This window comes from Hyperoodon ampullatus (assembly GCF_949752795.1).
Source record: "Hyperoodon ampullatus genome assembly, chromosome: 17".
Taxonomy (NCBI): domain Eukaryota; kingdom Metazoa; phylum Chordata; class Mammalia; order Artiodactyla; family Ziphiidae; genus Hyperoodon; species Hyperoodon ampullatus.
Genome location: NC_136930.1, coordinates 31,397,594 through 31,412,829, shown reverse-complemented (window position 1 = coordinate 31,412,829; position 15,236 = coordinate 31,397,594). Strand labels below are relative to the sequence as shown.

General features: G+C 35.3%; 1 protein-coding gene across 2 annotated transcripts in view; it reads right to left on the bottom strand.

Annotated features, from left to right (window-relative positions):
• Positions 1-208: 208 nt before the first annotated feature.
• RIPK2 (receptor interacting serine/threonine kinase 2) overlaps positions 209-15,236 on the bottom strand; it is a gene marked incomplete at its 5' end in the record, with an annotated part of 29,488 nt that continues 14,460 nt past the window's right edge. Inside the window, 8 exons of one of the 2 annotated variants that reach the window (XM_079722304.1) lie at positions 209-605; positions 1,406-1,561; positions 3,376-3,469; positions 4,793-4,876; positions 7,829-7,914; positions 12,268-12,429; positions 13,480-13,529; positions 14,591-14,748. In XM_079722304.1, the coding sequence (XP_079578430.1) occupies positions 268-605; positions 1,406-1,561; positions 3,376-3,469; positions 4,793-4,876; positions 7,829-7,914; positions 12,268-12,429; positions 13,480-13,529; positions 14,591-14,748 (1,128 nt within the window). In that variant the 3' untranslated portion in view covers positions 209-267. The remainder of the gene's footprint in view (positions 606-1,405; positions 1,562-3,375; positions 3,470-4,792; positions 4,877-7,828; positions 7,915-12,267; positions 12,430-13,479; positions 13,530-14,590; positions 14,749-15,236) is intronic. The other variant, XM_079722305.1, reaches the window with a different exon arrangement.

The window sequence follows — 15,236 nt, the reverse complement described above, 5'->3', positions numbered from 1 at the left end:
TTTGTACAATAAAAATATAATTATTACGTTGAAAAAATAGTTTCAATTAACCAAAGAAACAAAAAGAACTATGCAGCAAAAATCAAACTTTCTACTGTATTAATTTTAAAAATACTGTAATGTCATGGAAGGAGACTTTTATCTGAAGAAGAAACTTCATTAAAGTTTCTAATATTCATATGAATCTCATAAAAACAACATTATCAAGGCAAAAGAAATATAAAATACCCTTTTATGAACTGACTTTTCTTCTTGAAAAAGAGTTACTTATAGGTTTTTATTGTGAAATAAATTTAAAGATGGAGATTGAGAAACCACAAGTATTTCTGGGTAAGGTTGAAGACCCATTTGCTTGTTATCTTTCAATTTTTGTACTATAACTTTGGCAAATTCTTCTCCTTGGATGTCACTAGTATCCAATAATTGTCTGACTTTTGAGGTCCTTGTAGGTTTGGTACTAATGAGTTCATAGTCCTCCTTCATGATCAAATCCCTGGATAGGAGGGCATCTAGAGATTGGTTAAGGCAGGCTTCAGTCATTTGGTTCACAATATCTTCCCTTTTACTCTGGATCCACTGTTGGGTTATACCAGGCTGAAATTGCTCTGTAGAAAAGCAAGGGATGACAAGTAAGAAGGTGGGGACAGATTTATAGCTATGAGTAAAATTAGATGAAAAACAAAATAATAAGGCATAAAGCCTAATTTTACTATGATTGTGTCATATGGAACACCTGTATTTTGAGGGATGCTATTTATTTTCAGGAAACATTCAGATATTTGGGTTATCTCTTCCCTTTCCCTGCAAGAAAAAGCAGTGCATTTTTTTTTTTTTTTTTTTTTTTTGCAGTATACGGGCCTCTCACTGTTGTGGCCTCTCCCGTTGCGGTGCACAGGCTCCGGACGCGCAGGCTCAGCGGCCACGGCTCACGGGCCCAGCCGCTCCGCGGCATATGGGATCTTCCCGGACTGGGGCACGAAAATGTGTCCCCTGCATCGGCAGGTGGACGCTCAACCACTGCGCCACCAGGGAAGCCCAAAGCACTGCATTTTTATACACTATAAATCATGGGGGCAAATGTCACTTTTTCTCAGGTTTTTTTTTTAAACATAAAGAATACCTGCATATTTGATAAACAAAAATATATTTACCTTTAGTAACATATTAAGTCACACTTCCTCTTAGCAATCCCTCCCTAGATAGATGTTCATGGAATACCATTTTGGCCTATTATTACATATCAACACTCATGTCTTCAGGGATTGGAAGTGCTTTCCTACTTATGGTATGTATATATCATACTGAAGAAATAAAGACAAATAAAACATCGTATAGCAAATCTACTGAACATACGGTTGTGAGATAAATGGCATCATTTACAAAGTGTCTCATAGTACATATTTACCTGAATTTCCCTCCGCTGAGAGTGGATTTATTATTGCTAAAGAGCATGGAGCAGCCCTGTGATCACAGGATATTGCTCTTTGAGACACAAAAATGTTACTGTCACAACTGTGATTTACTGGACATTGACGCATCACAGAAAAGTCTTGAGTTTTTCCTATAAAACACAACATCTTCATTAGGGGTAGAATATTCCTTAGCTATTCCTATTAGCTAAAATATGAACATTCGGTGTCTCTTAATTTTTCACTGCATAAGCTGGTTCATAAACCTAATTCCACAAGTAAATATTTTTTAGAAAGAAAAGGTTTATGCTTAATGTTTTTACCATATTTCTGTCTGTCCTATGTAAATTATAAATCATAGAATTTTACTTCTTCATGTGGTACCATATTTTTTCTTCTGTGTCATCTTCCTCCTTCTGCACTTCAAATGTGTCCTCTAAATTTACATATGATGTTCTACACTCTCCTTTGGTAAACTTATTCAACCTCAGGGCCTCAGTTGTCACCTCCCTTCCCAAATCCATGTAATTAAATTTTCTGTCTTCAGTGAACCTCACATTTTCAACAGCTCAAATTAAAAAGAAATTAAAAACTTAATTATTAATCTTAACTTTAAAACCTGTTTCAACTCCTATTTCTTTTTTTTTTTTTTTTTTTTTTTTTGCGGTACGCGGGCCTCTCACCGTCGCGGCCTCTCCCGTTGCAGAGCACAGGCTCCGGACGCGCAGGCCCAGCGGCCATGGCTCACGGGCCCAGCCGCTCTGCGGCATGTGGGATCTTCCCAGACCGGGGCACGAACCCGCGTCCCCTGCATCGGCAGGCGGACTCTCAACCACTGCGCCACCAGGGAAGCCCCTCAACTCCTATTTCTGTTAATAGCACCAATGTTCTTCCAGCTAAACTTGTTCAGCTTTAGCTTTTTTTCTCTCTTCCTTCCTGCAAGTGAAAAGTGTGTCCTCTGTAACATCTCTCATACTATTCTCTCCTTCACACTCTGGAGCAGGTCTCATAATCTCCCACCTGTAGTACAATAATAGACCAATAGTCTCCTAACTGGTCTCCCCACCTTGAATCTCCTTTTCCCTTCCAAAATATCCTACATATTCCAGCCAGGATAAATATTCCTAAAGCAAAAAATTTTATCATGTCACACTCTTGTTCAAAAATTTGCAGTAATTGTTCCCTACCCAAGCAAAAGAACCTGAATGGCTTAGCCTAGTATTAGAATTCATCATGATATGAGCCTGAATGGCTTAGCCTAGTATTAGAATTCATCATGATATGACTCCACCCTCCTGATCTTTTATCACCTTTCATTCACCCTCTTCACCAGCTAAACCCAACTACTCACTGTTCTCTGTTTTCTTGCTTCTTTGCCTCTATGCTGTTCCTTTTGCCTGGAATTCCCATCCTTTATAACTATAGGTCCAACCTTCAGCCAGAAATAATTTCTTCATGATGATAACATGGTGTAGTTGTGACATGAAAATATTTATCAAAAAGACCTGGCTTCGAATCTTGATTTGCCAGCTACTAACTATGTGATCCAGAAGTCTTGATCTTAAGAATCTGTAAAATGAGGAATATCTCCCTCACAAGGTTGTTGTGACAGTGTTTTGTAAAAAATGTTACTCTTCCACTATACTACCATAGTTCTACATCCCTATATCTTTTACAATGCATTGCTCTTTGTCTAATATTATGGTGACTTAGAAACATTTCTCCTCCTTACAAGAGATTTTTAAAAATATCTTTCTGTAGTGTCTAACATAATGCTTTTAATACTTAAATATATTTGTTTAACATCCCACTACTATTTTCACATCTTTAGACTGTCACTTTTAAAAAATGAGTTATAAATGCAAATGAAAGACATGTTCCATACAAACCATGACTGCTTGCAAGAATATGATCTTGAAAGAAAATTGAAAACTTGCAAGTAATACTGACTAAAAAATTTACATACTAGATAAAAAATCATTGTCTTGAGGAGCTGACAGGGACCTTGAGGTTCCAGGAGAAACACTAGTTTTACAGAGCTGAGAGGATCCACACGATTCCTAAAATAAATAGAAGATAAATGATTTAGGTTAATGAAAAATCATTTTAAAAGTTATACAGCTTTAATTTCTAAACAGTTCCTGCTTTTGGCTTATTATAAACAAAGAATCAAAACTAATACAAATTACACTTTACAAAATTAAACACATATGTGAAGTAACAAAAAAGTGAACTTGATTTCTTTATCAGGTCAATTGGATGGGTGGGGCAATAGTTAAATATATTAGAAATCTTTTTTTTTTTTTTTTTTTTGCGGTATGCGGGCCTCTCACTGTTGTGGCCTCTCCCGTTGTGGAGCACAGGCTCCGGACGCACAGCCTCAGCAGCCATGGCTCACAGGCCATGGCACCGCGGCATGTGGGATCCTCCCGGACCGGGGCATGAACCCATGTCCCCTGCATCGGCAGGCAGACTCTCAACCACTGCGCCACCAGGGAAGCCCCAGAAATCATTATTTTTTCAATATTTTGTACATAATCTCAGAGACTCTGTCCAGCTCATGAGAAATTTGAGATCTGCAGCTCTGATTACCTACTGATTTAGAGCACATGCCTATTCTCAATGCCTCAGGTTCCTTCAACATGGAGGAGTGGGAATACATGGAAAAAGTAATATAGAAGTTGGATCCAATCCTAGCTCTGTCACAGAATTATTACCTAAACTTCAACAAGGCATTTAAATAATTTGGCTCTCAGGTTCTTTTTCTGTGTATTTATCTAAAAATGAGCATGTATGGGCTCAAAGATCCAATGATGAGATAGTGAATATAAGGTGATTCAAAGACTACATACTGTGTTTTAAGATTCATTTTGAAGGTATTATTACTTTTCTGAATCTGTAAAGAGAACATATCTTATATATTCTTAAAAGAAATCATTAATATGAAATAATTCTGAATGAATGCTACTAAAGAAATCCTTCTTTTTGGATAGTCACACAAATGGCATTTTTTAAAATTAATCATTGTAAGAGGTTAAGAACAAGGCAGGTATTATAGCTTTTTTACATTTGAATAAGAAGGTATAAATATAGTGGCAGAACTGTACCAATGATTTGTCTATGTACTACCCTGGAACACCATCCATTACATAAAACAAGGACAGGGACAGAAGTCAATGCCCAAGAAAGAAAGGACTGTTGATTTGATGAGATGAACAATGAACTAAGAATCAGAAGAGCTGGATTTCAAATTTGAGATTCCCATTCTAAAATCCTAAAACCTCCCTGGACTTTAGCTTCCCATCTATAAAAGAGTGAGATAGACTAAATGATTTCTCATATTCTTCTCACATTTTGAGTTTAATCAATGTAGTTATTTTTACCTCCTGTGGACAATAATTTACAGGTATGTTCGGAGATAACTCCATTTTCTTCTTGTCACATAAGTGAACGGCACTTAAAGCACTCTGTAATAAGAATGAATATATGTACTTGAATTAGAGATAAGTAGAAAATTATATGAGTAAAATACAGTCTACTTAACATATTTTATATGTTTATACAAAATCAATAGAAAGAAAATCTCAATCAGTTGAGAATATAATATCTAACTTAAAGGTAGAGATAGTGTAGAATAGGGGAAATAACTTTAGAGACACAGGCTTTGAATCCTGCCTCATATTAACTGGTTACCTTGAGCAAATTCATCCTTTAAAATGGAATAATATCTACATGCAGGATCATTCTAGAGATTGAGATAATGAATATAAAGTATCTGGTTCAAACTAGGTACTTAATATATTTCAATTTGTGTGTGTATCTATCTATCCATAATTATTAAGCATTTACTATAATTTAGGCACCATGATTCTAAGTACTATTATTATTTTCATTTTATAGATAAGAAATTGAGGGCTGGACTAAGTAAAGGAGGCAGAGTGCCCTAATGGAATGATGGGGGCCAATGAGATCTGGTTTAGATCCCAGGATACCTGTTTGACTTTAGGCATGAGACTTAAACTTAGTTTACTTATCTGTAAACTGGAGATGAGAATACCTATTTTGCAGGATTACTGTAAGAAGGATTAGAAGTAATATATGCAGAGGCCCTAAGATTACTTTGTAAGCATTCAATAAATGGTAGCTATTAAACAGATGATTTATTTAAACACTATGCCTTTGTACTAAAATTGTTTAGTGATCCACTCCTGTCTCTTTAAGCCAGACTTGGATTAGCTGCCATCACTATTGAGTGATTTAAAAGCAAAACCATTAGTCTGCTTTTCTTCCCCAAACCAACATAACGTCAAATGCTATACAGAACTTTAGAAATTGGTGGGATCCACACCCAGCCCTTCATTATTCATACTTAACAACTGTCTGCTCCATAACATGTCTAAGAAGTTTTAGGAGAAAAAAACTACTATTCATCTATGTATATAATCTATGGGGCATAGTACTTTACACACAGCAGTCCAGTGAACATTTGTTAAATACATTTTTATATGAACCTTTAAAATTCATCTTTGGATCCATTTCTGTTATGTAAATTGCTTTTGTTCTTTTAAATTTATTAAAATATTTCTTGTTATACAGTATCATTAATTACTAACATCACTTTTCATAACTGATCAGTTAATGATAATTCAAATTATTTATGAACTAGTGAGTCAGTCCCTAGAAAGAAATAAAATGACATATCAAAGAAAACATTTTTTGATTCAGTTTTTACTGCTCAAGACATAAGCGATACTATCTGTGAAAACAGGAATTATAGGAGCCAGTTCAAAGAACTGAAAAAAATGTAGGAAACTCAAACAAAACAAGTCACCCTAAATTGTGATCTTTGTTTTCAGAAATTTATGAAAAATCTTATTATCTTAATAAATTTGTATTCTACCCTTGGCCCTGCCATTAGTTAGCTGTGTAGAGTGTTATGTGACTTACTTCCCTATACCTCAGTTATCTCATCTATAAAATGGAGATGATATTCTTTCCCTAACAGTTTTACAGAATTAATACAAGGATTTTAAAAAAAAGAAAAAAATAATGACAACTCTGAGTGAAAACAATATAGCAACTTAAAACAGTGACCAAAGAAAGTAATGCTATTAAATGATACTCAAGTATTTAAAAATATACACTAAATTACTTTATTTAAGAAGCAAAAATTTCTCCCCCAAATTAACAGTTTTAAATATAGATCCTAGTATTTAAGTTGGTTGGGGACAAAAAAGGAACTGAATTGGTTCTCTTCCAGTTCAGTTTCTTATAACCAAGAAAACAGACCCTTCTATCCATCTCTGCTTGGCAGAAGAGGAGAAAGTTGTGAAGAGAGAAAAGGGAACTGAAAAGACAAAGCAAAAATAAATGTTAACAGAAGTTTGTATCTACTAAGAAGCAGAGATATTGGAATGTTCTGAAAAAGACTACCTACTCAGAAGCAGAGAAGTCAATGAAAACTTATCAAAAGATTAAAGCACAGTTCCTCCTTAGTTCCTTAAAAAAACTCAGGTACTAATACTGCCACCATCAATTTTAAGTTTGGTTAAGGGCAGTTGTTTCCTTTATTCACTTCCCTTTTAAACCAAAGATTATGTTAACAGATCCAGCAAACTGCAAGAGGCAAGCAATGTCATTTAGTGATAAATCAATTGTAGATTATGCCTGTTCACAACCTAAGACATTGGCTAATAAATGATGGTTTTTATTATCATATCTCAAATGCAACTTAATGAAACCCAGAAAGTGTTAAACTAGGCTAACTTTGTCCCTAAAGGACAGTAGTTGCTTTCTAAACAATTTTTCATAGCAGCAAGAAAACCTTGCAGAAATGGGTCCCTTCAATTGTTTTTCTGAGCTACAAGAGCAGAATGAGTAAATAAGACAATTGTTCTAGGTAATTCATATCAACTGCTACTTTGGTCTATGCAACATGGAGTGTTTGAGTGGGAAAACAAAAAGATATAAACAAGCCATAGAAAATACACATTTGGGCCTCAATTATTAATAAAAATTCTACAGCTTAACTTGGCAATAAAGTGCCAATAACCCAGACATCTTTTACTCTCTATATATCAAAACTTTAGAGAAATAAACATAAATTTAAAACAACAACAACAACTGTAGTAATTTAGGGCATTAACTGTATACAACTGGCATGCATTACACATTTTAAATTTACATTTGCTATATGAGAGGTCTGAAAATCCCTTTGAAATCTGGAGGCAGCTGTTTGAAAGAAATGGAAAAGTTCTTTGGTGACAGATTCAAGACAGCATTCATACTCTCTGATAACTACTGCCCCAGTACTGTAGCTAGTATCTGTGGAAGGTATGTAGAAAAAAACTAAATTAAACTAAACTAAAACTCTCCATGATTTAACATTCTAATTTCCAGTATTACATTTAACAATTTACCTTTGTTTTCTTTAGTTGAAGAACAGCTTCAAGAAAAGTTATCTCTTCAAATGTTCGCAGAACTGGTTCAAGTTCTATCAAACATTCTAAATAAGAAAAATAAAATGAGTTCAGGTTGCTTATAACCATTAAAATGAAAAACATAAACGCTAATATTTAACTGATAAGACCCTAAGTAAATTTTTCCCCAAACCGATGACATTCAACTGTCTTAAGAGCATTTAGTACAGGCATAAAGATAGACATATCTAAAGATAGATCAATGGAACATAATTCAGAGTCTAAAGCCCTTACAAGTATTGGCAATTGTTTTTTGACAACTTGCTAAGGCAATTCAATGAGGAAAGGATAGTCTTTTTGACAAATGGTACTAGGACAGTTGGATATCCACACAAAAACAGAAAAATTTAGATTCTTACCTCACAACATACATAGAATTAACTTGAAATGGACTATGCACCTAAACGTAAATATAGGTGAAAATCTTCATGACCTTGAGTTGGGCAAATAATTCCTAGATATGGCATCAGAAACAGGATCCATAAAAAATTTTTGATAATGGGACTTCAAAAAAATTGAAACCTTTGGCATTTAAAGAGATGCTATTAAGAAAAACAAAAAGACAAGCCCCAGAATAGGAGAACACTTTTACCTATCATGTATCTGCTAAAGAACTTTTATCTAGAATATAAAAAGAACTCTAACAACTTAAGACAAACAACCCAATGTAAAAATGGGTAAAAGATTGAATTTCACCAAAGGAGACACACAAATAGCTAAAAAGCACATGAAAATATGCTTAAACGCCTTTAGCCATTAGGAAATGCAAATTAACACTACAATGATGCATCACTCCATACCCACTAAAATAGGTATAATTAAAAAGACAGAAAATAACAAGTATTGACAATGATGTAGAGAAACAGAAAACCTCACACATTGCTGGTGGGAAAGTATCATGATGCAGCCACTCTGGAAAACAGCTTCGCAGTTTCTTAAAAATGAAAGATAAATTTACCATACGACCAAGCAATTCCACTCAGGTAGTTACCTGAGAGAAACGAAAACATATACGTTCACACACAGACTTGCACATGAACAGTCATAGCATCATGATTCATAATAGCCAACGAGTACAAACAATCATAATTACCACTATTACTACAATAATATATGGACCTGTTGCTTAAGGGAGAGGCCAGGGCTCTAGATATAAAACCGAGCACCACTAACATATAGATGGTATAAAAGCCATGGTCTGGTCTGGATCATCTAGGGGGAAAGTACAGATGGCAAACAGTAAAGGACCCACATTAGAGCTCTGAGGCATTCCAACAGTTAGAAATTGAGCAGAGGAAGAAAAAAAGAGATAGAGGAAGAAAGGATAATAGGGAGTATGGTCTCTTGTGTCTTGGAAGCTATCAGAGGGAAAGTTTCAAGGAGGGAAGAGTCAGCCATATCTAATCTGCTGAGAGGCCAAGTAAGATAAGCAGTATTTTCCAAAATTGCCATCCTTGGTAACTTGAACAAATGCAGCTTTAGTGGAGATATGAAAACAGAAGACTGATGTAAGTTGTTAAAAACTGAATTAGAGATGAAGTAGAGACAGTAAGTATGGACAATTCCTACAAGGTGTTTAGATCTAAATGGGAGTAGAAAAATGAGGTGGTAGCTGAAGGATGATATGGGGTCAAGAATTTTTTCCTATATAAAGATAGGATATAATAATAGCATAGATCTGTATGACAGATGAACGATCCAGTAGACAGGCAGAGATTGGCAATGCAAGAGCAGAGAGAGAATATAAGGAACAGAATGCTGGAGAGAGTAAGGGAATGGCATCCAGAGCACAAGTAATACTGTTTACAATTGTATAAGAACACTTTTTTCCCTCTGTAAAAGAGATAAAGCAGGAAAGACAGGTCAAGTACAACTAAACTTATAGATCTGGTAGTGGAACAATGAGGGAGTTCTCTCTCATGGTTTCTACTTTCTCAATGCTCAAAAGAAATACAGAACATAGGGTGTAGGAGGTTTAAGAAGGGAACATAAGGTACAATATGCATTACCCCTGTCTTCTCTTCCAAAGTTCAGAATCTATTAAGAAAAGCCACACAATAATGATAGATGATGATCAAAACATCACCTTTATTACTGATAAAGCTAATTGGAATATGTCCCTTTTTAGATCTGTAGCATATGGGCTTAGTAATACTTTGTCCCTTCAGTTGACAGTTTTACTCACTCAGCTACAGGCCTCACCTGCTTCCATATGGGGAAGCACAAAATGTGTGCATCCTTTAGACAAGCTTACTTCTAAAAGGAGGAGAAAACTGAGAAGGGACTAGATAAGTATGCTTGCTTTTTCTCTAAAACTAACAAATGAGGAGGAGGAGTGCTTAGGGGCAGATAGGACCTAGAAATGTTCCTCCCATGCTTTCCTTCTTGGGGATTGAAATGGAATTTCATCTTCACTTTGGAAACATGCAGTATGGGACTTACGCATCTCCTACAGTAGTACAAGATGATCATCTAAGTCTGTAATTCCCAAACTTTTGGGTCTCAGAACTCTTCAAAATTATTAAGAGCTTTTGTATGTGTTGGTCATATCTATTGATATTTACTACATTAGATTAAAACAGAAAATTTTAACACATCAGAGTATATGAAAACACATTCCATTATCCGTTGGAGCAATGATATCATCATACTTAATTTAGTCTCTGGAAAGATTTTTCCAGAGGATGAGAGTAAAAAGGGAAAATAATACCTTAATATTTATTATTTTGAAAAGTTTTGATTTTGTGAACCCCTTATAAAAGTCTCAGGAACCAACCCCACCTCCAGAGGTCCCTGCACCACAACTTAAGAACAGGTGATCTATGAGAATGGAATAGTAGATGTATTTGAGAAACATAACAAAATTGCTAAGTAGTGTTTAGTGCCTAGTTTTAGCCATTAATTTAAAGAGAAACCAATGAATTCCATTTCTGGCCAAGATGAAGCAACAAGGACCAATTCACCCTCCTGCCTTAAACAACCATTAGCCAGATAAAATGCATGAAACAGTGGTTTTCAAGACACTAGATATCAGGCAACAAAGGACAGTGATCTCTAAGTGATAGGAAACAACTGAGGTCAGCCTGACTACCCAAGCTTACTGCCTTGGGAGAGTTTCCAGCTATACTACAGGGTAGGGAAGTAAGGCGGGGCCCAGGGGAAGCTCAGAGTTGAAGAGACAGGGCTGGGAGTTAGGATAGACAGAGGCACATAGAGTTTATAGGACAGAGCACCAAAGAGGAGAGGTACACAGACAGAGAACTCCAGAGATCCGCAGAGCGCTCCTCTCAAATATTCAGCAGCACTGATCAATGCAGGATGTAGAAGTCAGTAAGCCAAAAGGCATTGCTCTGCAATGAACAATAGGGAAAAACCAGGAAGTTTGTAGAGAAATACTGCCTAATGGCATGATCTTCAGAAGAGCTAGAGTCTTTAGGGAATGGAGAAGAAATTACAGTTTGGAAGTGGCACTGGGGACAAAGGAGATATATATTGGGTTGGCCAAAAAGGTCGTACAGGTTTTTGTAAGATCTTATAGAAGAAGCCAAACAAACTTTTTGGCCAAGCCAATACATACATACATATATATACATATTTACACACACACACACACACACACACACACACACACACACACACACACACACACCCTATTACATGGCTCTGGGAGATAAGAGATAAAATGTTAATCTATTATTATAGCAACCTTTGATTTTTTTTAAATACAATGTTGATGAGCATTAGATATAAGTTTTGAATGGAAAATATATTTGTTTTTTTTTTAGTTGGAAAGAAGATTCCCAGTCTACAGCTTGTCTTTTCATTTTCTATAGCATCTTTTGAAGTGTAAAATTTTTCAATTTTTTTGAAGTTCAATTATCAAAGAATTTTTTAATAGGTCTTGTTTCTGATGTCATATATAAGAGCTCTTTGCTTAACCCAAGATCATGAAGATTTTCTTCTATGTTTACATTTAGGTGATGATTCATTCTACTTCTGAAATAAATCTTAATTCTATCTGATTTTTCGATCTCCAGGATTGCTCTGGAAATTCTACTCTTGCCCTTCTCCAATCAATTTTATACATAGCAGCGAGTGATATCTCCTAAACTTAAATTTAATCATGTTATTTCCCTGAAAAACTCACTTTAATGGCTTTCCATTGTACTTGGAATACATTTCTAACCTTTTTATGATAGTCAACAGCCTCTCCTTACCACTTCAATCTCACCTCATAAAATAAAAACAACTTTGAATTAGAAAAAAAAAACTCTGAGCTTGTCATCTAACTTGTGTAGTTGTTCAAGGAATATTTTATTTACAGAGTATTTGTTATTTTTGTAATTCAAAAGGTCCAGAGAGTAAAACTGTACACTAACTTAAGAAAGACGGTCTTTCATCTGGATTTTGCGCCCATCCACTTTCTATTAGAGAGATCATAAGTGCTCGATGAGGTATATCAAATGGCAAACTTTCTTCATTAGTGTCAGGTCGATGTCCTTGTGACACACTATACATAATCTGCAAAGGATTGGTGACTTCTGTCAAAACAAATATATTTCATTCATTAGAAATATATTATGATTTAATATATTAAATACATTCTAAAGCCAACCAAATGAACATGAGGGAACCTTAAAATCTTAGGAATAATTCATGACTTCCCTTTCTGTCAAAGGAATATTTATATCCCAGCTATTGCCAGACTTGCTGCCTCTCGTGGGAGGAGTTTATATCTTCACCTCTTTTTTTTTTTTTTTTTTACGCGGGCCTCTCACTGTTGTGGCCTCTCCCGTTGCGGAGCACAGGGTCTGGACGCACAGGCCCTGCGGCCATGGCTCACGGGCCCAGCCGTTCCGTGGCATGTGGGATCTTCCCGGACCGGAGCACGAACCCGTGTACCCTGCATCGGCAGGCGGACTCTCAACCACTGCGCCACCAGGGAAGCCCTATCTTCACCTCTTTAATTCTGGGCTTGGCCATGCGATTTTATTTGGCCAATGGAGTATGAAGAGAGCAGAGTAAAACAGAGCTCAGCAGAGCCGAGCAGAACCTAGCAGAGTCAAGAAGGGCCACAGCAACTAATAACCCAACGTGAATGAAAAATAAATGTTTAGTTTGTAAACTACTGAGATTTTGAGGTTGTTACATAGCAAACTGACCTAAATGAACCTCAAAATAAAGAGACAATATTATCAGAAAATTTGAAAAGTATTCTTCAGTGTTTGCTGGTCTTTAGAAGAAGCACTAGTTAAATTTTTATACAAACGATATTATAGCTGGAATGAATCTTAGAAATAAGAATTCAAAATTCTTATTTTGCAGATAAAAAAATGAGGACTGAAGAGATTTAGTGGCTCATAATAGAGTTAATTACTATCAGAACAAGAAGAATCTACGTTTTTCTGATCCTTAATCCAGTAGTTTCCAACATACAGTGGATTCACATTTATAAATTGTTGTTTTTCTAGCGTGTTTTCCACAAAATGACTGTTAGGCAGATTTAAAATAAGTGATCTTTATTCAGATAGTTCTGAGTATGACTTACCAATATGATGTCACCTAGAATAAGGAAGTCAAAGTACACTTACCTTCAAAAGGCTGTTTTCTAGATAAGACTTCCCATGTGATAACTGCATAGCTGTTTAAGATAAAAATATACACATAGTACTTTATAAACTAACTATTCATAATAAACTAAAATGGTACTGATTTTAAATGCTGACTGTGGAGATACCATTTTTTAAAGTAATAATGTAGTGAAATGCTGCTTAAAGAATCACTATATAGAACCAAGATGATGAATATTCATATACAGTTTTGTTTTGAAAGGGAATTAATTCAATTTGAAAAATTAGGAAATTACTGTAATAAAAACTTGAAGTTATAGGCAAGGATAACTTGTGGATGATTCTTTAACACCTAGATAAGCTATGCCCTTTAATTACATGATTCTATTATTCACACAAAATAAAAAGCAATAAAAAAGGCTGTCTCATGTAGCCCTATTATATTGACTCTTTTTCTGGTGTAAGTACTGTCTCTTTTGGTAGTGTTAAATGTTAATTGCACTGTTTCCCTCCCCCTATCAAGGTCACATATGATAAAAACGCTTGAATATTATAAATTGATAGGACAATAAGGTATGCTTTAATAATTTTTAAGGATGTAAAAGTAGCTTAAGGCAAGGCATCAGGACTTCCCTGGTGGCGCAGTGGTTAAGACTCCATGCTCCCAATGCAGGGGGGTCCGAGTTTGATCCCTGGTCAGAGAACCAGATCCCACATGCATTCTGCAACTAAGGAGCCTGCATGCCGCAACTAAGGAGCCCACCACCACAACCAAATAAATAAGTAAATAAATATTAAAAAAAAAAAGCAAGGCATCTTTATTTTCATATTTTTAACTTTTAGTTTCTTTTTTGGCTGCACCACACAGCTTGTGGGATCTCAGTTCCCTGACCAGGGATTGAACCTGGGCCACGGCAGTGAAAACCAGAATCCTACCCACTAGGCTACCAGGGAACTCCCAAAGCAAGGCATCTTTTATATGAAAAACATTAACCACTGTCTCTAATTTATTTTCACCACACTTATGAGAGAAGCATAAAAATCATACTTTTAAAATGTAGCTTCAAAATTCTGATTGATTAATCTTGTTTTTTAGACAAGGTTAACTCTGAGCAAAAGTAACATGCTGTACCTATATATATCATGCTTGATAGTAGCCCTTGATTTTTGTCCAGGTTCATAGTTTTCAGGTGGCATATAGATAATTGTCCCTCCTTCCGGTGCAGATTTACTACTTCGTGATTGTGAGAGGGACATCATGCGCCATTTTGATAAACCAAAATCTGCAATCTGGAAGGGAAAAGAGTAATTGAATTTTTTAATTTTCCCTTTAAAAAAATTCAAGAATTGATTGTTTTTGTTTATATTTATTATATTTAGACATGAGACCAGAGTAAATGCTATATATATTAATGTTTTATTTCTATAATAGTCTATTAGTTTCTTAACTAATTGGATTCCATAGTGCTGAACCCAACAACTCTAAAAGCAATATAAACTGACTTGAAGTTCAGCATAATATTACAAATTTTAAAAGAGACTAAGTTTTGAAAAATTAAACAGGAGTATTTTTGCCTTTTATTCTGAATGAGTATATACACTTCACTTTTTGTGACTAGTAGCTTTATATCACGTGCTTTCAAAATTTACCTATACCTCACAGAACTGCTAAACTACTCATATCTAATACAATTGTCACTGGGTATTGTTTACAACTCAGGTTTATATGCTCTTATTTATAATGTGCTAAAAATAGTATCCTTAAATTTTGAAATAAG